Source organism: Mustela lutreola, chromosome 9 (assembly GCF_030435805.1).
Source record: "Mustela lutreola isolate mMusLut2 chromosome 9, mMusLut2.pri, whole genome shotgun sequence".
Classification (NCBI taxonomy): Eukaryota; Metazoa; Chordata; class Mammalia; order Carnivora; family Mustelidae; genus Mustela; species Mustela lutreola.
Genome location: NC_081298.1, coordinates 124,333,225 through 124,357,884, shown reverse-complemented (window position 1 = coordinate 124,357,884; position 24,660 = coordinate 124,333,225). Strand labels below are relative to the sequence as shown.

The following is a 24,660-nucleotide window of genomic DNA, read 5'->3' as shown; positions in this document are numbered from 1 at the left end:
TTTAGCTAATAGTGTTATTCACATCTTTTATGTCTTACTGAATTTTTGTCTCATTCTACCAGTTCCTGAAAGGAGGAGGTCTTAAAGTTTTTGCTAAGACTGTAGAATTGTCTGGTGTTTTTTTTTGTTTTTGTTTTTGTTTTTTTTGCTTTAATTATGTCAGTTTTGCTTTGTGACCTTTGAGTTTGTACTACTAGATGCATACAATGAATAATTATGTCTTTGTGATGATTTGTTACTTTTATCATTATGAAGTGTCCCTTTATATCTTTGTGTGATACTCTTGCCTTGAAGTCTGTTTTATCTAGTATAAGAATTGCCACTCCAGCCTTCTTGTGTTTGCTGATTGTGAAGTATAATTTCTTCATCCACTTATTTCCAGTCTGTATATATCTTTATATTGATAGTTCGCAGGCGCCTGGCTGGCTCAGTTGGAAGAGCATTTGACTCTTGATCTCAGGTTCCTGAGTTCAAGCCCCACATTGGGTATAGAGATTACTTAAATAAATAAAACTTAGAAAAGTAAAGAAAAGAAAAGGTGTCCCTCTTGTAGGTGCAGTATACAGTTAGTTGACCCTTGAACAACACAGGGGTTAGGGATGCTGACCCTAACACAGTTGAAAATCGGCATATAACTTTTGAATTCCCCAGAACTTAACTACTAATAGCCTATGGTAGGCTGGAAGCTTTACTGATAACACAAACAGTTCTTTTGCACATTTTGTATGTTGTATATTATATGCTATGGTGTTCTTTTTTTTTTTTTTAAAGATTTTATTTATTTATTTGACAGAGAGAGATCACAAGTAGGCAGAGAGGTAGGCAGAGAGAGAGAGAGAGGAGGAAGCAGGCTCCCCGCTGAGCAGAGAGCCTGATGCGGGACTCGATCCCAGGACCCTGAGATCATGACCTGAGCCGAAGGCAGTGGCTTAACCCATGAGCCACCCAGGCGCCCTGCTGTGGTGTTCTTAAAATAAACTAGAGGAAAGAAAATATTAAAATTACCAGGAAAAGACATTTACAATACTGTACTGTATTTTATTAAAAAAAATCATGTATAAGTGGACCCGTATAGTTCAGATTGTGTTGTTCAGGGGACAACTGTACTAGAGTATTGCTTTTTTATTCATTCTTTAACAGTCTTGGACTTCTTGACTGGAGTGTTGAGACCATAAACATTTAAATTAATTACTGATATGGTTGGATTTAGGTTTACCATTTTATTTTGGTTCTCGTACCCTGCGTATTGTACTTTATATCTTATTTTGGGTTATTTGCATATTTGGTGTCTGATTTTAGTTTATTGATTTTTTTAATCTCTCTTTTACTTTTCTTTTTTTTCTGTTTCTTTTGTGTAGTGGTTGCTCTAGGAAATACAATGTATATACCTACTGTTTCATAGGTTATTTAAAGTTATTATTATACTACCACTTTGCTTAAATCTAGAAGCCTCACAACCTTGTAGAATTCCTCAGCCCCCTGTCTGCTGACCATTAAGTTACACTCTCATATGTATTACATCTACATATTTTGAAAACTTCACCAGATAATGTCAAAATTTTGTTTTAAAGTGGTTATTTATTTGACAGACAGATCACAAGTAGGCAGAGAGGCAGGCAGAGAGAAAGGAAGGGAAGCAGGCTCCCCGCTAAGCAGAGATCCCGGGACCCTGGGATCATGACCTGAGCTGAAGGGAGATACTTAACTGACTGAACCACCCAGTAATACGCCCAGTGTTTCAGGCGTCCCTGTAAATCTTTCATAGTTCTAACATCTTGAGGTTGACATTTGTTCATTATCTGTTCCTTTTGGAATTATGCAGATTTTTCTGCTTCTTTGTGTATTGCATAATTTTGCAATTTATTCCCGAGATTGTGAATGTTATTTGTATAGACCTTGGGTCTTTTTAGAATCTTCTGGGGGATCATTGCTATTTTTGTTTTAGCAAGTAACCTGTTTACTGTTCAGACCATAAGTTCTGTCTTGCTTTCTGAGGGCATTGGGTCAATCTTAATTCCATTCTTTGAGTCTTTGCTATGATGGTTTAGGTCGGTCTTGAACAGCTCAGGGGTTTGACTAAGACTTTTTCCCGTGTTTCAAGTCTTGTTTCATTTCTCCAAGCTTTTGATACGTTGGGTCTATCTTTTACTAGCAGTTCAGGGGTTATTCTGAGACTTGTGCAGTTTGTTCAAATCTTGTTTCATTTCTCAAAGCCTTTGCTAAGCTGGTTTCGGTATGCTCCAAACATACGTAGTTCAGATTAAGCTGTGACTTGTGTGGATTCCTACACAGAATTATGGGATCATCGTCTTTGCCCGATTCTTCTTCACAGTTCCCTCACACATTTTAGTCTGTAGAGACCCTTTTCATGGTTTCTGTGGCCAGAGAGTTTCTGTTGCAATTTAGACTGCCCATGCTACTCTGCAAATGGGGCCCACCCTTATAGCATTGCCGCTTGTGAGGGAAAACAAACAAAATGGAGCAACACGCCCATGTGAGTCACTTCTCCCAGTTTTGACACCTCTCTATAGTCCACCTACTTTGTTTACTTTTCAGAGTCCAGGATTTTCAGTTGTAGTCAGCAGGAGGGATGAGCTGTGGTGGCCTTATGCACCACGGTGGAATCAGGACTTTGCTGTATTAAATTCGTAATTTGGGATCTCGTGCAGAGAATGGAAAAACATTCTTCTCTGTTCCTAGCTTGCTGACATCATCAGTCCCTGTTGTTTTTTGTTTTTCCTGTTTCCATTTCCATTCCCTTCCAGAGACAACTGTGTTAACAAGTTCGATATTTGTCCTTAAGTATTTATGAATCCTTATAAAATAGCCAGTATTGTTTATGTGTATACTTGTTTTTAATTTACCAAATTGATATTAAGTCTTGCTCTTTCTTTATTTTTCTTTTAAAGACTTAATTCTTTTTGGAGAGAGAGCAGGCACGCACACAGAGCATGCACGCGAGAGTGTGCGTGTACACTTGGAGGAGGGGGAGAGGGAGAGGGAGAGAGAGTGTCAAGCAGACTCAGCCCTGAGCACCCAGCCCACCGCAAGGCTTCATCTCACAGCCCTGAGATCATGACCTGAGCTGCTGAAACCAAGAATCAGATGCTTAGCTGTTTCTTTTTCATTCAGCAGTATGCTCTTTTGGTTATGCTCGTGTGTCTATGTGTGGAAATGGTTTATTGCTTCCAACAACTACCTAGTATTCCATAGTGGGCCTGTATCATATTTTACTAACATACATTCTTAAGAATGGTCACCTGTGTTACTTCCATCTCACCTCAAACCTCTACGTGATTCTTACCAGCTCTACCACTGAAGTGTTATCTTGAATTTGTCAACTTACCTCTGCTACAGAACCTTAGTTCAGGTCCTTATCATCTCTTATCCACACTGTTACATTGAGCTGCTAGCCCTTCTCCCTGTATTCACTCCTCCTCCAGGAGTCCTTTTCCATACAGCATCCAGAGTGGTCTTTCTAAACCGTAAACCTAAGGCAGGCCTCACACGGATCTTCAGCTGGAAAAGGGATGTCTCGAGGTCCTTGGACCACACTTTGAGAATTACTGCTCCCCTGTGCATTCTGAACGACCTAGTTACTGATGAGTGTTTCTTAACTACATACTGATTGGTCTTAGATTTGGGAATTTGGATCCAGCTGTATACCAGACTTCTCCTGCCAGCTTACCTTAGATAAGGTAGCCCCTTTAAGGCTGGGAGCTAAGAATCATGTTGCCTAAATAAGACAGGATAGTGCTGACACAGTGTTTAGGGAAGATGGATCAGACTAGGGCCCTACAAACTCTGCTTTTCCTTCTTTGTTCTCAGGGATAGTATTTAGTTACTGTCTCTCTGTCAGAGAAATTGGGAGGCCTGGACATACCTGGTTACTGAAGGATCCTCTGAAGTATCAAAGAATATCCTATTACTTTCACTACTTTCTTTTCTTTGATCAGTCTAGAAAAGAGTGCCTAGGGGTGCCTGAGTGGCTCAGTGGGTTAAGCCTCTGCCTTCAGCTCAGGTCATGACCTCAGGGTCCTGGGATCGAGCCCCACATCAGGCTCTCTGCTCAGTGGGGAGCCTGCTTCCCCCTCTCTCTCTGCCTGCCTCTCTGCCTACTTGTGATCTGTCAAATAAATAAATAAAATCTTTAAAAAAAAAAAAAAAGAAAGAAAAGAGTGCCTACTTGGGCTCCAGAGTGATCATTAATGTGGACCGCTTTTATTACAATGAAGTGTAATAATTTTATATGTTGCCTTTAATCACAACTGTTGTAATTGTTAGAGTACAATCTCAGGTCTGTTTTTATTATCAGGCTTTTTAGTTTTTGCGTGGGTAACCGACTTGTCTTCTTATGATATAAAGAATTAACAGGAACTTTACTCCAGATCCTCCTTTGTGGTATGTCTATTTGTTTCATATTACTAGCAGGACCCAATGCTCCATAAAGGATAATAGTTTCCAGTACACTATCCCTCACGATGACTCCTTAAGTGGTTCATCATCTGCCTCATCATGTGAGCCAGTGAGTGATTTTCCACCGTCCTTCCGAAAATCTACCTACTGGATGAAGATGAGAAGGGTCAAGCCAGCTGCTGCTTCCCGTGTTGAAGGTATCTCTGTCTTATGTCAAAGGTAGAGCAATCTCTAGGTAGCTGTTGTAAATGTCACACATGTGTATCTCACATTTATGTTAGGCTGCCACATACTATTCAACTTTATGAACTCTCCTTCTATTTTAGAGTGAAATTTTGCTGATCTCACTCCTGTAGGTTAGACTGGTATCAGCCTTCCCTCTTCATATGATTTGAACTTCTTTCCCGTTGTTCCAGTTTGATCCTCTGTTGAAGTTTAGGGGCTGGTGTAAGGGCAATTCTGGGTGTCATTGTCTTGGTGGGCATAGTCTCAAGGGTCCTTAGTAGCCCTTTATCTGGAGCAGTTCTACTTCTGTATTAGCTTTGAATCAAGATCAAGAAAGCACATTGCCTGAAGGCTCTTACAACTCATCGGGGAATAGTTGATCACTTGGGTGGAGAATAAGAAAAAGGGAAAAGGGGAGGTTGAATAAGTTAGTGAAGTGTTACCAACTTCCCTAAAAATGTCGACCACTTCTGTGAGGCTTGTAATCTTCCTCTATGATGGTTTCGTGACTGAAGTTCTGAAGGCAGGTCAGAGACGTTCACTTGTAAACCACACTGAGGGTTTTGTTTGTTTGTTTTGTATGGTGTTTCAGGGTCAGGTGGAGTATCAACCAAAGGAAAAAGGAAACCCAGGCAGGAAGAAGATGAAGACTATCGAGAATTTCCTCAGAAGAAGCATAAACTTTATGGTAAGGGAGTAACTTTGCTCATTCTCTTTCCGTGGGTGCCTGGGCTTTATTCTTTAGAAGTACAAGAGAGACCTTAGGTTTTGGCCCTTAAAGCACTGTTGTTGAGCCCTTTGATTTTTTGGCATGGAATGGCTTCCATCCTGCCTGACTCTATCAGGTTTTTTTTGTTACAACTTAAGGGAGTCCGTTGGTTGAGGGAGTGGGGCACAGGGTGTTGAGAACATGAGGGAGGAGATGTTGGCAGTAGAGATGGGGTAGCAAAGTTGATATTGTCGGGGCTCAAGTTTCTGTCTTGCGTCAGGGAGGAAGCAACGGCCTAAAACTCAACCTAATCCCAAATCCCAGGCTCGTCGTATTCGGAAGGAACCACCAGCTTATGCAGCAGGTATGTTTTCTGTTGGAAGCTTTGGAGTATCTAGTTCTCACACCCTGTCTTTGTTGTTGTTGGTGGTGGTTAAGGGATAATGTAGCAGAGAGTTTCTTTAAGGAAGCAGTTACTAAGGGCATGGGTTTGGAGGCCTGTCAGACCCTTGTGGAAGGTTTGGCTCTTAATTGGTTTTCTGGCCTGCCACCTTCTAGTTAACTTCTGCAAGCTTCGGTTTCCTTGTTTCTGAGTGGGATAATGAAGGCAGTCAAAATTTTCGTAGATATTAGATGGGATAAGAACATTGTACAAAGTTTCAGGCACACGGGAAACACTCAGCAAACTGGCTGTTGAATATCTCTGAATTCCATTGTTATATGCGGCTTTGAAAGTGTTGCCCATCGTGGCTTGTACCTCAGTAAAGCTAGGAAAAAAACGTTGCCCAGTTCTGTAAGCCACTGGGTTTTTGAGTGGTGCCCAGATGGTTTTTATCATGGGAAACTGAGTAGGTGTTTCCTCACTGACTTGAGAAAAAAATATTTCTAGAAATTATACGCAATGAGTCTTTTCCCCAGGAAGGGAACAAACCATTTTTATGTTACTTTTACTAAGTTTCAGGATTGTGCTTTTTGTTTCAGGAGGAGGCTGCAGATTATGAGGTGTTCCTTTTTCTCCTTTGTAGGCAGTTTGGAGGAACAGTGGTACTTAGAAATTGTGGATAAAGGCAGCGTCTCCTGTCCTACCTGCCAGGCAGTGGGGAGGAAGACCATAGAGGGCTTAAAGAAACACATGGAGACCTGCAAACAGGTTAGAGATTTTGTGGCATTTCGTGACAGTTATGCTCTTTCCCCATACCTTAGCTCTCTCTTCTGTGTTGGGTATGCTGATACCTGTGGAGCAGCCGCAGCATTGTGTTAGAAAGAAGACAGAGGCTTTTGAGTATGACAGACTTGGGTTTGAATCTTCACTCAGCCACTTATTTGTTGTGTCATTTAACTTTTTCATGTGTGGGCCTTGGTTTTCTCATTTATAAGAGAGAGAAAATAATTTTGTGCGGTCCCTGAGAGGAGAAGAAAGAAAGAATACATGCAAAGGGCCTGTTCCATTACTTGGCAAATATTGGCACTTAGTAAATGGTTGTTCTTCCAAATTGGGTTGCTTTTCCTTCTTTGTCCTTGAGGAAATGACACTGAGGTGGTGGGATTTTGAGATGCCTTGACTGTTGAGTTTGGGAGTGAAAGGAGATACGGTTGAGAGTATCTGAGTAGGACTTTTTAACATTCTATTTCTCTGTTGAACAGCCTGGCACTGAGCAGTATTTCTTCCTTGTAGGAAATGTTCACTTGTCATCATTGCGGGAAACAGCTTCGTTCCCTGGCAGGGATGAAGTATCACGTCATGGCAAATCACAATAGCTTGGTAAGGTGTCTCCTGTCCCGTATGAGCCTGCGGGGGTTCGCATGTCTTTACATAGATGAGTTTGGATAACCCCGTGGAGGTGGCTGAGGCTCTGGGGCTTTGCAGGCGTGTAAGAGCACCCTTTCTATAGAAGAATTATGTACAGTGAAGCTGTTGTGGTGGGTATTTTTGTGTTTACGTTAGCCCCAAAGTTTCATCTCCTGGAAGCCAGAGGCTCTGAACTCTTACTTGCATTGCATTTGCTTCCTTGTCTGTCTAGGAGAAGATGGAGAAAGCCAGGAGTCAGATAACTAAGCCTCATGGGCCTCGGCTTAGGTGCTAGTCCAGTCCTTGATTCTCCTAAGATACCATTTTTGTCTGTATCTATCTTTCCTGTGAATCATCTGCTCGTTTGCTTCTCTTGCTTTCTAGCCCATTTTGAAGGCTGGGGATGAAATAGATGAGCCAAGTGAGAGAGAACGGCTCCGGACAGTTCTAAAGAGACTGGGCAAGCTCAGGTGCATGCGTGAGGTAAGAGCCTGGGGACAGCATCTCTGTCAGCCTGGAGTCTCAAGTCACTGTCTTTCTGTTACTTTCTTCCATTTCTTCTCCTTCTCTCTTGTAGACCTGGTTCTGTGTCACCTTCCAGCATTAAGACTGGCTCCTGCTTTTCCAGGTGTTTTGAATTCATTAATAGTTCTTTATTTTTCTTTTGCATCTCCACAAACTTATTTTTCTCCCCTTTTCCTTTGTTCAAAGGGGTTCCTTTCCCACCCTTCTTTAGTGTGATGAAAAGGCTCCTGGTAATCTCCTCGTGAGGAGCTTTGGCATCGCTGGGTGTTTGGTTGCTGCTGGGGTGGGGTCGAGTCCCGAGGAACCTCTGCGGCAGAGGAGACGCACAGTGCTAGCGGACTGGATGCTGACTGAACTGACGGAATGTCGCTCTTGGTGGCAGACAGGACAGCTGTTAGGGCAGGGACGAGGGACAGGGAAGGGTCGTGCTAACGGGAAGTGTTGGAGAGGGTCTAGCCATGTCGTAGGATCTATTTATAGGGTGTGGTGGTTGAGTCTTCTGTGGCTGTTTAGAAATTGAGAGATCATGTCAAAAGATGGAAGATTATAGTTCAGGCCTCTCTCCTGTGTTCAGAGTTGCTCTAGTAGCTTCACCAGCATCATGGGATATCTGTACCATGTCAGAAAATGTGGCAAAGGGGCTGCAGAGCTGGAGGAGATGACCCTGAAATGTCACCATTGTGGAAAGCCATATAAATCGAAGGCTGGACTTGCGTATCACCTGAGGTCAGAGCATGGGCCTGTGAGTACTGATTACTTTCCAGACCCTGTTTGGGGGATCTGTTTTGTGGTGACTACTAACCCTGACATTTCCCATACCTCCTTACTTCCTCATTTGTATCCCTTTTAATCTTTGAATGCTTTTGTTTTCTCTTGTTTTTTCTTGGTTCTCTTTTTTCTGCCTTTTGAACATAATTAGCTTAGAGAAATCAAAGTTCAATGTATAATCTGTAGAAGTAGACTCATGATTATCTTTCTAAAGCTTAAGGTGTTCCCCTTTAGCTAGAAATTTTGTGGAAATCTCTGTCCAGCTGGTTCTTCTGTCCCAATTTTTTTGTCTTGACTTTTTTTTTCTTGATTTCTAGGCTTGCCCTACCTCATTTTTTTTTTTTAGAGTTCCATTTCAAGGTATAATTTACATATGGTAATTAATATTCACCCTTTTTAGTGTATAGTCATAAGAGTTTTGACAAATATGTACAGTTGTGTAGTCACCACCACATTCAAGATCTTGAACGATCTAGAATGATCTAGATCTTTGACCATCGATCTATTTTCTGTCCCTATAGTTTTGCTTTTTTTCAGAATATCATAAACAGAGTCATACAATGTATAGCTTTTTGAGTCTGGCTTCTTTCACTTAGCGTAATACAGTTGAGATTCATCCATGTGTTGCATGTATCATTAATTTTATTTCTTTTTATTTCTGTCTAGGATTCCATTGTATGGATGTTTCACAGTTTCTTTATCCATTCACCAGTTGAAGAACATTTGGGTTGTTTCCATTTTTTGGCAATTATGAATAAAGCTTCTATAAACATTAATATAAAAGGCTTTTCTGTGAAAACAAATTTTAATTTCTCTTGGGTAAATACTTAGCTATGGGAATGCTAGGTCAAATGATAAATACATGTTTATAAGAAACTGCCAAACTGTTTTTCAAAGTGGCTCTGCCATTTTGCAATCTCACTGGCAAAATGAGAGTTCCCATTTTTTTGTGTCCTTGTTAGGACTTGCTATTGTCAGTGTCATTTTTTTCTTAATCCATTCTATTAGGTATGCAGTGGTCTTTCCTTGCAGTTTAAATTTGCATTTCCCTAATGACTAATGACATTAACCATCCTTTCATATGCTTGTTGGCAATGTGGGTCCTTAGTGAAGTGTCTGTCCTCTTCAGTGAAGTGGCCTTTGAAAGCCTTTATTATTGGAATTTCATTGTCTTACTGTTGAGGCTTAAAAATACTCTGAGTTTTTTCATGTATTTTGGACAGAAGTCCTTTACCAACTACATGTTTTTTTTTTTTTTTTTAAGATTTTATTTCTTTATTTATTTGTCAGAGAGAGAGTGAGAGAGAGAGCGAGCGAGCGCACAGGCAGGCAGAGGGGCAGCAGAGGCAGAGGGAGAAGCAGGCTCCCAGCTGAGCAAGGAGCCTGATGCGGGACTCAATCCCAGGACGCTGGGATCATGACCTGAGCCGAAGGCAGCCGCTTAACCAACTGAGCCACCCAGGCGTCCCCCAACTACATGTTTTATAAATGTTTTCTCCCAGCTTAGCTTTTCATTTTGGATAGCATTTTTCAAAGAGTAGAGTTCTTAACTTTGATAAAGTTCATTCAATTTATGTTTTTTTTCCTTTATGGATAATGCTTTTATTGTATCTAAGATATGTTTGCCCAGCCCAAGGTACAGTTTTTCTATTGCTGCTCTAAAAAAAAAAAATCACAAAATCAATGGCCTAAACAACACAGCTGTATTAACTCAGCTTGTCAGGCCAGAAGTTCAGGTATAGCACAGCTCAGCTGACTCCCCTGTGTAGAACCTCACCAGGCTGGCATCAAAGTGTCAGTAGGGCTATTCCTTTCTGGAGGCTCAAGGGGAGAATCTGTTTTGAGGCTCCTTAAGATTAAGAGTTGAGTTCCATGCAGTTGTAGGGCCTCACTTCTTGCTTGCTGTAGGCCAGGAAGTGTTCTCAGCTTCTGAGGGCCATGTGCATTCCCTGGTTCCCTTCATCGTCAAGGCAGCAGCCGTAGTGAGTCTCTCATGCTCTGAATCTCTCCTTCCTTTTCTTCTCTCACACCTCTCCTACTTGATTTTGGACTTTAAAAATTAGATCTATACAAGGTACCTTCCCATCAGCATGCAGATTAGTATTTGGTTGAATAGCTGATGACTGTAGCCTAGCCACAGTGACACATCAAGAAACCGTCATACCCAGGCTTACAAAATTTTCGCCCTTGGTTTCTTTTAGAAGTTGTTACAGTTCTATGGTTTACGTTTTAATTCATTTTCAGTTGATTTTTTTAATGTAGTATGAGATATGGGTCGAGGGTCCTGTCTTAGCACACAGCCATGTCTTGACCTTTAACCACTTTGACTTACCAAAACAACAGATTTTATCCTGAGAAGTTTATTTTTTTTAACCAACAAAATACACATTAAGGTGGTGGAACTTTATGCTAACGGTTAGCAAGCTAGTAAATAGCTTTTGATACTTAGAGCAGGAAGGATGGCCTTTAATCATTGGCTCTGATGGAAGCCACTTCTCAGGCCTGTGTTCTGCTATGTCTCATTCTTGCAGATCTCATTCTTTCCAGAGTCAGGACAGCCAGAGTGCTTAAAGGAGATGAGCCTGGAGCCAAAGAGTGGTGGTCGAGTTCAGAGGCGTTCTGCCAAGATAGCTGTATACCACCTGCAGGAACTGGCTTCTGCTGAACTGGCCAAGGAATGGCCCAAGAGGAAGGTGCTTCAGGATTTGGTACCTGATGATCGGAAGGTAAAGTAGAGACTTGAAGTATTAATGTCGAACTGTGTCTGCTTCTGTGCTTACTGTGTACGGAAAACTAAATGCACTGGAGAGCACGATAAATGATATTTTGCTGCTTTATTCTTAGAGATAGAACATGAGTGTTTGGATTCCTGTGGGTCCTAGAGAGACAGTCCGTTTCAGAAGTTTCTTAATTTTGGACTACTTCCAGAGGGAATGGGCATTTCCAGATTAGTGGTTTGCCTAGTTGTTTCCCAGTGTGTTTCCACTTTGTTAGATTGTATGTAGTAGTTTATATTTAGTTTAGATAAATGCTTGCAACTTGCTTTTCTGGCCACAGAACTCCTCTCCCTTCCCTCTTTGTTTCCCAAATGGAAGCTTATATAAAACACCAGTATGTAAAATAACGGACAGCAGAGTCGCTCCGAATAACCACGGGGTAGTAAACCCAAAGCTTTGTCTACTTGGCCTTCTTGATACTTTTATCATTCCCTCCATGGTCGCAAGTATATTTCTGCAGGGTACAGAACCCAGCTTGGAAGCCTTTGGTTTAAAATAGATCATAGACCAGAAGAACATTATTTGGCCAAGAGGAGACAAGAGGTATATGACTTATGGGAGTAGTTATGGGAAGGACTTGGGAGGATCTACAGTGAAGATTGAGATTAGAGCTAAGGACCTATTACTCTCCATGGTATGGACAAGAATAGTTTAGATTCGGCTCAGGGCTTGGACTCATGTGAGAAGAACGTCATATGTTAAAAGAAAATGGGTCAAATCCTAGAAGTTAATACCTCTTACTTGGCCTAAAAATCAGTCCTACAGGTGTCCCAGAAGTAGGGTCCTGTTTTTGAATATCAGAGCATCCTTTCTTGTTTTAAACTTACTGCTGCTTTCTTCCTCTCACAGGCTAAAGTATATGGTTATCTAAATTCAGTTTAAATGTGGATTTTGTACAGTGGTATGTGTATTGTGATATTGTAGACCGTCTGGTTTCATTGTGCGTGGTCTGCAGAAGGAGAGGGAAAAGCTGGCTCCCCACTGAGCAGGGAGCCCGATGTGGGTCTCAGTCCCAGGGCTCTGGGATCACGACCTGCTACCTGTGCGTCTGACTGGTTTGGCTATAAATCAGGGTTCCCATAACCCCATCCTTGGTTTCGATAATTTGCTAGAATGGCCCATAAAACTGGGGGAACACATTTACGGGTTTGTTATAAAGTATATAATAAAAACCTACAGATGAATGATAAGTTGAAGAAATAAATAGAGTGAGGTTTGGAAGAGTCTCAGGAGGAGGAGAAGGAGCCCTGTGGAGTTGGGGTTACACCACGGCCTTGGCATATATATATATATATATATATATATATATGTATGTATACATATGTGTATATATATGTGTGTATATATATATTATGCTAATCAATCTAGAAGCTCTCTGAACCCCATAATTTTGGGATTTTTGGGATTTTTATGGAGGTTTTATCACGTAGGCATGATTGATTAACTCCATTTCTAGCTACTTTCCCTCTCCAGAGAATGGGGAATGGGTCTGAAAGTTCCAAGCTTTAAGTCATGGCTTGGTCCTTTCTGGTGACTAGCTCCCACCCAGGAGCCTACTGAGAATTGCCTCATTAGAACAAAAGATACTCCTGTCACCAGAATGTTCCAAGGATTTATGAGCTCTGTGAAATACTGGTATTACTCAGGAACTTTGGAGTTTTAGGACCTCTCTGTCAGGAACCGGGGTCGAAGACTAAGTGCTGACAGGAACTGAGTGCCAAGACCAAGATACATTTTTTTTATTTCACAAATTATATATTCCATTTTGAAAAACCTTTTTATTTGGGAATAATTTTAGACTTGCAGAGCTATTGCAGAATTAGTACAGAGTTCCCATATGCTCTTTACCTGGCTTCTTCTAATGCCAGTTCCTTACATAACGAATGACATAGTATCCAATTAGGATTCCATCATAGGACACCATAAGGATCCCCATTTAATTCTCTTTACTGTCTCCTTAGTGTCCTCTCATCTGTTACAATTCTGGCTTTTTTTTGGGGCGGGGGTGTCTTTTGTGCTCTTGACTCTTTTGAAGAGGACGGGCTGGTTATTTTGTAGAATATCCCCAGTATGGATTTGTGTAGTCTTTTCTCGAGATTAGATTGAAGGTCATATTTTTTTTGTGAAGAATACCACTGAAGCAATGTTGGCCTGTCTCAGTGCATTGTATCAGGAGGTATATGACATTGGAATGTCTTTTTACTGATTATAACTTTGATCACTTGATGAGGGTGGGTTGTCAAGTTTTTCTCCAAGGCAAAATTACAGTTTTCCCCCTTATAATTAGTGAATGTTTTGTGGGGGGGATTTACACTATGCAACTGCCCTTCTCTAACCATACTTCTGCCAACTTAACATAGTATCCATCACTGCAACAATTATGGTTGTTTGCCTAATGATGTTGAGTGCTCCCATTATTTCTTCTGCAGTTATTAACTGGAATTCTGTGAGAAAGATACATCCTTTTCTTCTGTTACTCTGTTTATATCAGTATGGACTCAAGGATATTTTATTATAGCATCGTAATATGGTGCTGTTATTGTTGGTCATTTTGTGGCTCAAATCATCTCAGAGTTGGCCATCAGGAGCACTTCCAAGTGGCCCCCTGTGTCTTTTGGACATGCCTCTATCTTTTTTTTTGAGTACTTCTTAAATTTTTGATACCATGAGATGCTGTAGGGTCATCTCATATATTCCCTGCCCTAGCCATGGAATCAACCGTTTCTCCAAGGAATGCTGATTTCTTTTATTGAAGAATATATTTAAAAACCAAGATTTGAATGCCAGGTGTATTTATGCCTGCTGGGGTGTCAATGCTTCTGGGCCTTCTTGGTGGGTAGAGCTAAAGTTATATGAGAGAGAGAGTGTGTACGTGTGTGTGTATCCATGGGTGCATATGTCTGTGCATATCGATATATATGTATATTCATGGGTGCATACACACACTGTATGTTTTTTTTTTCTTTTTTAGATTTCATTTATCCATTTATTTGAAAGAGGGAGTGAATGAGCTGGTGAAAGGGGGAAGGGCAGAGAGAGAGTGACAGGCAGACTCCACACTGAGTGCAGAGCTCAAGATTACGACCTGAGTGGAAATTAAGAGTCAGATGCTTAACTGACTGCACCACCCAGGCCCACTCTGTCTCGTGTTCATTTCTCTGTCTGTCTGTATGCATATCGAAGGCCATGATACCTTCAATTCCAGTCCGACACCACAAGTTTCATTCTTGCCTTCCTCTGTGCTTATTTGTAACTCCTTTCTTCAGCAGTGAGAGACCTGGCTCTCATTGTGTACAATATATTTACTTATTTGCTTAATTCTAGTTTAATACAGTTTTACAGTTGTTAACCCACACCCCTGTAAAAACAGATTTGTTAATTAGAGAACAGTAGTCGTTACAGTTCTTTTCATCTTTGGCCTCACACTATATAATCGGAGTCCTATTTTATAGTTACTTAGATTGTCCCCCTGCCCCGTTAGGTTTCTCATTTGTAATCATTAGGTTCATATGTTACTCTTATTACACTTTGGGTCCCCCCTACATCTTGTTTAATTGAAACTAGTCATCTATCTTGGGGGTATGGGAAACATTACCATAGTTCTAAAAGTCAGACTTGTATTAAAGGTCTTCTTAGAGAAGGGCCACTGCCCTCTTCCCAGTTCCCAGTTCCTAGAACCCTTTTATTTCCATCCTGTTCCCACCCTGCTCCCCACAAAGGAAAACACACTCAGTAGTTTCTGGTTTGTCCTTCTTATATTTTTATGGGATGGATGGCTAGATGTTGTGTATTTTCTTATATTCTTTTCTTTCTTGTGTAAGTCCTTTTCTGAACTTCGCTTTATTTCACTTAAAGGTGTATCCTGGAACTCACTCTGTATGTGTTCATTGAGATGATTCTCATTTTTTATAGCTGCATAAATATGATAGTTTATTATATGAATATAGTAGCTTATATAAATATTCTGCTATCACTATAAAAGGATTTTAGATGGACCCATATATATCAGCTGCATATATTTAAAGCCAGTTCTGTGCTCTGATCCTTTTATAGATTTGCCAGAGTTTCTTTAGGGTGACTTCCTTACTGCCTCTTACCTCTATGGGCTTTGGTTCTGTTTTTTGGTCTCAGTATCTGTTTCAGTTACTTACATTTTTCAAGCAGGAGGATCATTTACTTCCTGGAAATATACCTATTACCTGTGGTGAACTTTATAAGAACTGTCTCTCCAGGTGCTAGCTGTCTCCTTTCTGGAAACTACAGTTGTTCCTGTAAGAAGAGACTAAGTTGTGTCAAAGCACATGGAGCAAGTGTGAGGAATAGTTAATTCTACTTGGGTGGTAGAAGGAAAGATTGTGTGTTCCATTCCCAGAGTTCTCTCACATCTTTGTTTCAGGTCGAACCTCAGTGTTTTTGTTTCAATTTTTGAAATGCCAAAAATTGGGGTGCTTGGGTGGCTCAGTTGGTTAAGTGTCTGCCTTTGGCTCAGGTCATGATCCCAGGATCCGGGGATAGAGTCCTGCTTTGATCCCAAGGAGCCTGCTTCTTCCTCTTTTCTCTGTGCCTCCCCTGCTTTTGCTCTCTCTTGCTATCTCTCTCGCTATCTCTGTCTCTCTCTCAAATAAGTAAATAAAATCTTTAAAAAAAAAGCCCAAAAGCCCAAAATTAACATGACACTTTTGAAGAAGAAGGAGAAATGCAGAGGGGCAGGGAAAAAACATTAAAACTGCTCAAAATTCCACCACCCAGAGATGACTACTGGTAACATGTGCATTTATAGCCTTCTAGCCTTTTCCCCAGCTACATATATTTCTATTGAATGTATTATATATGTGTACCCTGTAAGTATACCTGTTGTAAGTACATTTTATATATAGTACATATTTGTATCCCTTTTTTGTAACAAGTGTTTTAACTGTATAAATGCTCTGTCACTAGCTTTTTCAAACTAGAGATGAAGTTCTGTATCTGAAAGGCTCCTGCCCTATGTTAAAAATCAGACTATCCTAACATTAAACAATAGACAGCTATACTTACCAGTTTCAGGTAAATTTGTATTTCAAGGTCTCACATACTATAATTTTTTTTTTGCATATGAACGTATGCTTGTTGAACTCCAGAATTATATAACCTGAAACATTGGGTGTGAAACTTTTGGGGTATTTTGGTTGGAAGTTGAATTCCTCCAATAAATGTTTCTTGTCTTGTAGTTAAAATATACTCGCCCTGGGCTACCTACCTTCAGCCAGGAAGTCCTACACAAATGGAAGTCAGATATCAAGAAATATCATCGCATTCAGTGCCCTAACCAGGTGGTTCTTTCTCATTCATTTCTTCAGTAAATGTTTATCAAACTGCTGTTTCAGTTATTTATTTATCAAGTACCTGAACCTCAGTGGCTTAGAACATCAATTATTGGATTTGTTCAGAATTCTGTGAATCAGTAATTCTGCTGGGGCTCAGAGAACATTCTCCTGTTGTACATGGCATCAGCTGGGATCACGTGTGGGTTGTACTTAGCTGCAAGCTGGCACAGGACCTGAGTGTCTAAGATGGCTCCTGTGCAGCTAATTCTGCTGGGAGCTCGGCTGTCCCCATGACCTCTCTCCATCAGGGTGTAGCGGGTTACCAGCAGGGTGCATGGCAACTGACTTCTCAGAGTATCCCAAGAACATGAAGGTAGAAGCTGAAGATCTCTTAACGCCTAGCTTCAGAATTTGTTCTGCATCATTTCCATGGTATTCTGTTGGTCAGAGGACTCACAGGGTTCACCCAGATTCAGAGGGAGGGTAAGTGGACTCCACTTCTCCCAGGGAAGAGTGGCAGAGAATTTCCAGACATCTTTAATCTACCACAGAGCCGTATATGATCATATATGCTCCTATCCTTCCCCAAGTAAGGAGCAGACAACAAGAAACAGGAGACTCATTTGTACTGAAGAAAGCAGATTAAAAAAAAAAACTAAATAAAACTGTGCGTTTTTGTTTCTCTGAGTGTTAAAGAAAAAGTACCAGAGAAGAGAGTATCTAAAGCTTTTCTGAACAGCTTGTTCACCTTTTTTTTTTAAACCTTTCCTTGTTTGTTTGTTTTTTTTCTCTTTGCTTTTGTGGCTTGCTTGTTTGTGGATTCTTTTCCTGTTTGGTTTGCAATGAATTTATTGGGCTTCTTCCACATGTAGGGTTGGTCAGTGTAAACGAGCAGGTTGCTAAGAGAAGGATGAGGTTTCGTATAGTCTTATATTATTTCTTCTTCTCTTTTGCAGGGTTGTGAGGCTGTCTACAGTAGTGTATCAGGCCTTAAAGCTCACCTGGGCTCTTGTACCTTGGTTTGTAACTTTCTGAACAATTTATCTTAACATGACCTCCAAAGTAGTCTGATAACAGAAGAGAATTCAGTTTAGGTGAACAGCCAGTTGTCCTGTTTGCTGTTATCTTCAGAGGCTGGTTTAGCTTTTTATGTCCTGAAGATTCTTGGTCTGTTACTGGATGGAATGCCAGCATATGTCCAAAATACAGAAAAAGCCAACATAACCGTAAATCTTATCAATTAAAGTATTTGGAGGAAAATATTATTAATTTTGAGTCTCTGCCAAGGATTTAACTTCTTCCACCTGAGCCTCTCCTGCCGTGGGCCTGGCCCATCTTATTGGGCCTTAAACTTTCTAGAATCAGTTTACCTGTGCTTACCTGGATTGGTGAAGAGCCTTTAATCCCATCTGAATTGGACTGGCCTCTGGGGATGAGACTCTCTATTCCGGGTGTCAAGCAGACAGCTGTTCACCTCACTGAATCTCTTCTGTGTTGACCCAGGTGCCCTACAACCCACAGCTGTGGGAACTGCTGCCACTTAGTGTCTGAGTCCTTAAACTAGGCATTATGGATGATAATTCTCTAATTTTGGACGTCCAAGGCACTCTTTGCAGCAGTGCATTATAGTGGGAAGAATTATATACATTGGTGCCTCTGGGGAACTTCAGAAGTTTGATCATTTGGGAAGAGGAACCAAGAGAACCTGGAAGTGAAATGACAGAAACAAGGGAAGATAGGAAAGTGTGATGTGTTCTATGATGTGAGTAGGAGAACTTCAGGTTGTGTTGAGGCGGTGGGAAGATCACATGTAGAGTTATATTAGGATAGATTTGTAATGGTGACAGTCTGCTCAATCTGGTTTCCCTAAATATATTGCTGTGTTGGATTTTCTTCCTTCCTACCTTGGCGGCAGTAAAATCCCCTCTTTTCATCTCTAACGATCCCTATACATGACCCAGGTATGTGTTCCTGAATTTACCAGTAATTTCCTTTTCTTTCTCTCTTGAAAACAGGGCAACTTTGTGGCTGGAAAATACAAGTGTCTTCTGTGTCAAAAAGAATTTGTGTCAGAGAGTGGTGTCAAGTATCATATCAACTCTGTCCATGCTGAGGTGAGGTCCCTGCTTTCCCACCATGTTTTTGTAGTCCTGTGGAACCCATACATATGCCCCAAGAAAGGTGGATTTTGTGCGTTTTCATGGGCTAGGACTGTCGTAAAGTAACTCAAAAGTGGTTACCAGAGATGAAGTTAAAATACTTTGTAAAATTACGTGCATAATTATATTTTTCTTTGAAAGCATTTGAGCTCACTGTAAGTGTGAACATCCCCGAACCCTTCTGATTCTTTTAAATTCAGTGAAATCAGGCACTTGGGCACCAGGCTGAATTTACACCTTTGGAATTCTTGTTTTATAGCCATCTCTGTACTTCTGTTTTCTTTTATTCTAATGTCTTTGAGCAACCTGTTTTTAATGTTGTTTCAGATGCTGCAAAGAAACAACTATAAAGGGCATTAGTGAGACAACTGGAGAAACTGGAATATGGACTTGATTAAATAATAGTAATGAGGCAATATTCATGTTCCCAAATGTGATCACTGTATTATAGTTGTACAGGAGAAAGCCCTTTTCTTAGGCAGATTTGTGCTGAAGTTGTTAGGGATGAAATAAATCTGCAAATAACTTGCAGATGGTTCAGCAAAAGGAAGAAAAGCAGGAAGAAAGGGAAGAGAAGTTAATCCTGGTACAAATCTAGGGTTCATTGAACTCTTGCCACTTTTCTTAAGGTTTGTAAATTTCCAAAATTAAAGAATCAATTCTGTACTAAAATGCTTTAAGGTTCAGAAAGTCGAGTTTTCTCTTAGGCCAACTTTTTAATAATACAGATGAATAGAGAAAGTGTTTCCTGCATAATTAAATACCTGTATTGCAGAAGTTAAAGGAGTTAAGTGTGCATTCTCTTGGAATATCAATTATCAACTGATCACACTTCTGAAGTTTACTACAGAAACTGTTGTTGCCTGATAAGAAAAAAGAGCGAGCACCTTTAGCTGTTTTCTGGCCTCACATTCTTAACAATGTGGGCTGTAGTTAGTGTCACCAAATGTGGTCACTGTTGTTTTATAGGTTTAAGCTTTGGGAGTCTCTTTGCATAACTGAGATTTCTTCCGGAAGGCAGTCGTATCTTTTTTTATAATAATAGCATACTTTTTCATATTTTAGGAATTATTTAAAAGATAATTGATCTTCTGACAAAATCTGGCCTTTACATAGTTAACCTGTTTCTTCAGTTTCTTCTTAAGAAGTTGGGGCCAACAAATTTCACTTGGTTTGGGGCTTGTTCCTTGAGCGTTACTTTGATGATTTGTGCCTGTATTTATGAATTATATAGGGTGGTAAAACATTTTTATTCTCTTCCTCCCTCTTGGCCTGACATTTTCTTATACTACTTTTTTTTTTAAAACAGAAATTTTCAAATACATGAAAATGGGCAGAATAGTATAATTAATAGCCTTAGCAGACATCACTGAATGGCCAGTCTTGTTTACCTTTATAATCACACCCACTTTTCTTGTCCCTTAAAGGCTTATTTTAAAGCAAATTCCACATCCCATGTCAATTGTTATTGCTTCTTTTGATGTTGTGTCTGAAATGTAAGGACTTTTAAAAAGATATAACCACAATCATCATTACACATAAAAAATTAGCAGTGGTTCTTGAGTATTATCATATACCCAGTCATTATTTAAATTATTTAAATTCGCTGATTGCCTCATAATTTTTTTCAGAGTTGGCTTGTTCAAATCAGGAGCAAGGAAAAAAAAAGGTCCATATACTGTGGGGTTTTTTTTTTTTTTCTTTTTTTGCATGTTTTAATCCAGAGTGCTACCCAGTAGAAATGTAATTTGAGTCTTGTATATAATTTAAGGTTTTCTGGTAACCACATCTTAAAAATATAAAGAAAACAGGTGAAATTATTTAATTTAACCCAGTATACCTAAAATACTATCTTTTGAACATGTAGTCAATACAAAAGTATTAATGAGATACTTTATATTTTTTCATACTAAGCCTTTGAAATTTAATGTGTATTTTTTATAACGAAGTATATCTCAATTTGGATTAACCATTTTTCAAGAGCTTAGTAGCCATGTGTGGCTAGTGGCTCTCTCATTGGATACCGTAGGTCTAGAAGTTTCCCTTTTCCTCTGAAGAAGCGGTCATTTGTCACATATGTTTACATACCTTTTGGGTTTTGCTGATTGCATTTCTGTGGTGGTGGTCCTCTCTCAGATATTTCCTATAAATTGGTAGTTAGATCTAGAAAACTGATCAGATCACTTGATTTCAGTTGAGATTCATTTCCTTCTGTCCCCTTCCTTCCTTCCTTCCTTCCACAAGAATGTTTCACAATTGGATTCCATGTTCCTCAATCTTAATTTTTTAAACTGAGTCTCAGAGAGGTTAAGTAATTTCCCCATGGTCACAGAGCTAGAAACAGTTGAGTCTTTGCACCTAGGCGGTCTGGATGCAAAGTTCATACCCTTAACCACCATACTACCATGAAATAAAAATCTCCTGTGGCCAAGTGCTTTCTAGCTCATGAGATTTTTCTAAAGGAGATAAATGAGTGGGATGATGCTAAATGAACAGACTTTGTAGATCACTTACTGAAGTCTCCCAAATCATGTCTTAGATAGTAAATGCTTGTGATGACTACTGTGTATTGAATTTCTCCAGTTCAAAGTACAGAGTTATAAGTTATAAGTTATCTGTTTCCTTCTTAATGCCTCTGCCCTAACTATGCCTTTTAGAAATTCTTCCCACACCCAGGGGGAGTTGAGTTGGTGGACTGTTGATTTCAGCTCAGGTCATAATCTTGGGGTTGTGGGATCAAGTCCTGTGTTGGGCTCCATGCTCGGCAGGGGGTTCACTTGGGATTCTCTCTTGCCCTCTGTCCCACCCCCTCCTCATGCTCTCTTTGTCTCTCAAATAAATCTTCAAAAAAAAAAAAAAAAAAGTAAAGAACGTCTTCCCACACTCATTCTTTGTGCTCGCTACTGTGTATTGACTGGATGGTTTTTCCATTTTGCCTCTGTAGGATTGGTTCGTTGTAAACCCGACGACAACCAAAAGCTTTGAAAAGCTAATGAAGATAAAGCAGCGGCAGCAGGAAGAAGAAAAGCGGAGGCAGCAGCACAGGAGCAGAAGGTCTCTGCGAAGGCTGCAGCAGCCTGGCATCGAGCTTCCCGAGGCAGAGCTGAGTCTTAGAGTAGGGAAGGATCAGAGGAGGAGTAATGAGGAATTGCTAGTGTCGGCCTCCTGTAAGGAACCAGAGCAGGAGCCTGTGCCGGCACAGTTCCAGAAAGCAAAGCCCCCAAAGACTAACCATAAACGAGGAAGGAAGTAGGCAGGCAGTGCGAAAGCTCCTAGGAGGGCGGAAGTGATGCTGTTGTCATGGGGACCTGTGCTGGGAGGACTGAGTCACGGGGGCTGAGTGAGGAGAAATGTCCTTTTCCAGCTGTTTGTGTAAGGCTGTGACTTTCTCAGCTCCTTCCTCCTGTGTAAATTTCACTGTTCTCCCTATTTATTCACTTTGGCCCCACCCCCTTCCCCACCCCTTTTGGGTAGGTTTTCCTGCTATTCCTCATTGGAGTCCTCTTGTTTTTCTCTTCTCTTGCCCAAAGAGCTCCCTCTTAAGGCTAATTGTGGGCCCCTCTTATCCCCTACAAAACTGAGAAACCCGTTTGGTTGTCCTTTTCCTTCCTGGGCTATAGAATGTTCTTGGACTCTCCACTGATTAAGTAGTCATTCCATCATCTCGCTTATGAAACAATTCCAAATTAATTTTTTAAAATCATACTGACTTATCATTTTGTATTTGTGATATAACAATCCTAGAAGCTAGAACTTGTCACTCATGTAATAAGCTTATCCTGTCTCCTTGGGAAACAGATTTTATGGAGGCTGTTTGTTCTCTCAATATGGTTTTAGGATTGAAAGTAAGAAAATGGATTTAGGATGAAAAAGCTAGAACCTCTCTACACTGGTTTTCCTGGGAAATGTTTCGTTTGTCCCATGTAGCAGTGACTGACTGACTAGACCCACAAGCATGAAAAGCAGCCCAAACATTAACATGTCCCAAACATGAAAATGATTGGAAAGAAGGAAGTAGAAGAAGCAATAAATACTGCCTTGACTTTCTTGGGGTTTGAGGCCTCCTCATTAGTTGTTATGATCAGTGCCCTCTGGAAACTTTGTTTTCTCCCCCCGTTTTAAGGATTGAGAAATAACCACATTGCACTTGATGTTTTGACACAGAACCCTAGTGTTCCCTGTAATGCCACTAAGATTGGCAGCCAAGGTACACATTCCTTCTCCCCTGGACTTGACCTCACTTGTTAGTCTACACTGTGCTAAGTCTTCATTCCTCCCTTTAGCCAACCTCTGTCTCTTGGGAGTTTTCTGAGAATATTGTCGTTTGTCCTCTTTTATATGTGGAGTTCTATCCTCTTTATATCTTGAGACTTTGACACCAGAGGTGGATATTTATCTGATGCTGGAAAGAAAAATACCTTTACTGTACCTCACGCCTACCTGATTAAAAAATGTCTGGTAGGCTACTTTTCTTCAAGACTGGCTTTCTCTGGAGCGTTGCTTAGAACAGCTCTGTTGCTGTGTTTCTAGATTCTCTTCCCCCTTTCCACAAATACTGGTCTTCTATATTCTTGCCAATTTTTGTGGCACATGCCACCTAAAGAGCAAAGACCCCAAACCCTGATATGGATAAATACTACCTTTTCAAATTCTGAAAGGCTGTTACTACTCTTGAGGTCTGTGTTCTGTGCCGCTCCACATAGCTTTTGTGAAGACCACTTTCAAACAAGGGAGCATTGAAACCAGATTTGGATACTGGCAGAATAGATAGTTTTGAAACAAGTCAAGGACGCGGTCTGTCCACTCTACATTTTCCTGGGCAGTTGCACCTTTAAAAACCCTTTTGGTAGATGAGGATTGTCAGGGAGGAGAAATGAAGAAGCTATATTAATTTCTGGTGAGTAAGACTTGGGGAATGTTGGGCAATGACAAAAGAAATAAATGACTGTCGGTTAGAATGATGTTTCCAGTTGTTCATTGACTTCGACCTGCTACTCGACTCCTTGCTGACACAGCATATGGGGGTAAGACAATGGCTAGACATGGGAGTGGGTTTGAAATAAGTACCAAATGCAGGGGTCGCGATAGTTTTTTAGCCCCTGAAATTGGCTGGTTAAAATGAGTAATTCGTTTGAGATGAAAGTGAATTAGTATAGAAAACTTGTCCAGTCTCATCCAAGGCCCTTGCAGGCACTTTAAAAAATTTTACCTTTCTGAGGCATCCAGGTGGCTTAGTTTGTTAAATGTCTGCCTTCAGCTCAGGTCATGATCTCAGAGTCCTGGGATCGAACCCCGCAGCCTCTCTGCTCAGCAGGAAGCCTGCTTCCCCTCTCTCTCTCTCCCTGCTGCTCTGCCTACTTGTGATCTCTCTCTCCCTGTCAAATAAATAAAATCTTAATTTTTTTTTTCCTTTCTGAGGCCAGTTCTCAGCAGGATATATTCATATATATATATTCATATATTCATACCACTGAGTCTTTACATTCTTAAACCAAATTTATTGGGATAATATAAATTTGACAATACTGAGTATAGCCAGGTTGTGGAGAATGTGAACTCTCATGGACGGTTTGGAACGTAAATTTGGTACAATCAGTTTGGAAATGATTTGGCAGTATCTAGTCAAGCTGAAAATACGCCCTGAGACTTAGCAGTTTTATTCCTGGGTACATAACGGAGAAAAATCCTCTTGGTCAGCTGTACCAGGAGACATAAAGAATGATACTGTGGTATGGCTTACAACACGTAGCAGAGACTACTAGCTGTCCACCAAAATCTGCTCTCACCTCGCAGAGTTATAGGACTATAGGACAAGTGGTTAGGCTATGTTTCCCAGCCGTCTAACCCCCTGTCCTGTAGTGAAGGGGTAGCCAACCAGCTTCCCAGCAGTAGATCGTGAGGAAAGTGACATGTGTCACATCCAGGCTAGACTTTTAAGATAGTGCATGTACCTCTATGTTTTCTTTCCTCTTCCTTGGCTGGATGC

General features: G+C 40.6%; 1 protein-coding gene across 4 annotated transcripts in view; it reads left to right on the top strand.

Annotated features, from left to right (window-relative positions):
• Positions 1 to 23,632, top strand: part of ZNF512 (zinc finger protein 512) — a 28,614-nt gene extending 4,982 nt beyond the window's left edge. For 2 of the 4 annotated variants that reach the window (XM_059188750.1, XM_059188752.1), the window contains 12 exons: positions 4,432 to 4,613; positions 5,234 to 5,329; positions 5,631 to 5,714; positions 6,376 to 6,500; positions 7,026 to 7,112; positions 7,524 to 7,622; positions 8,239 to 8,406; positions 10,964 to 11,158; positions 16,420 to 16,521; positions 17,472 to 17,534; positions 18,531 to 18,629; positions 21,619 to 23,632. In XM_059188750.1, the coding sequence (XP_059044733.1) occupies positions 4,432 to 4,613; positions 5,234 to 5,329; positions 5,631 to 5,714; positions 6,376 to 6,500; positions 7,026 to 7,112; positions 7,524 to 7,622; positions 8,239 to 8,406; positions 10,964 to 11,158; positions 16,420 to 16,521; positions 17,472 to 17,534; positions 18,531 to 18,629; positions 21,619 to 21,927 (1,609 nt within the window). In that variant the 3' untranslated portion in view covers positions 21,928 to 23,632. Of the gene's footprint in view, positions 1 to 4,428; positions 4,614 to 5,233; positions 5,330 to 5,630; positions 5,715 to 6,375; positions 6,501 to 7,025; positions 7,113 to 7,523; positions 7,623 to 8,238; positions 8,407 to 10,963; positions 11,159 to 16,419; positions 16,522 to 17,471; positions 17,535 to 18,530; positions 18,630 to 21,618 lie in introns of all 4 variants that reach the window. The other 2 variants (XM_059188749.1, XM_059188751.1) reach the window with 2 other exon arrangements.
• Positions 23,633 to 24,660: the final 1,028 nt, after the last annotated feature.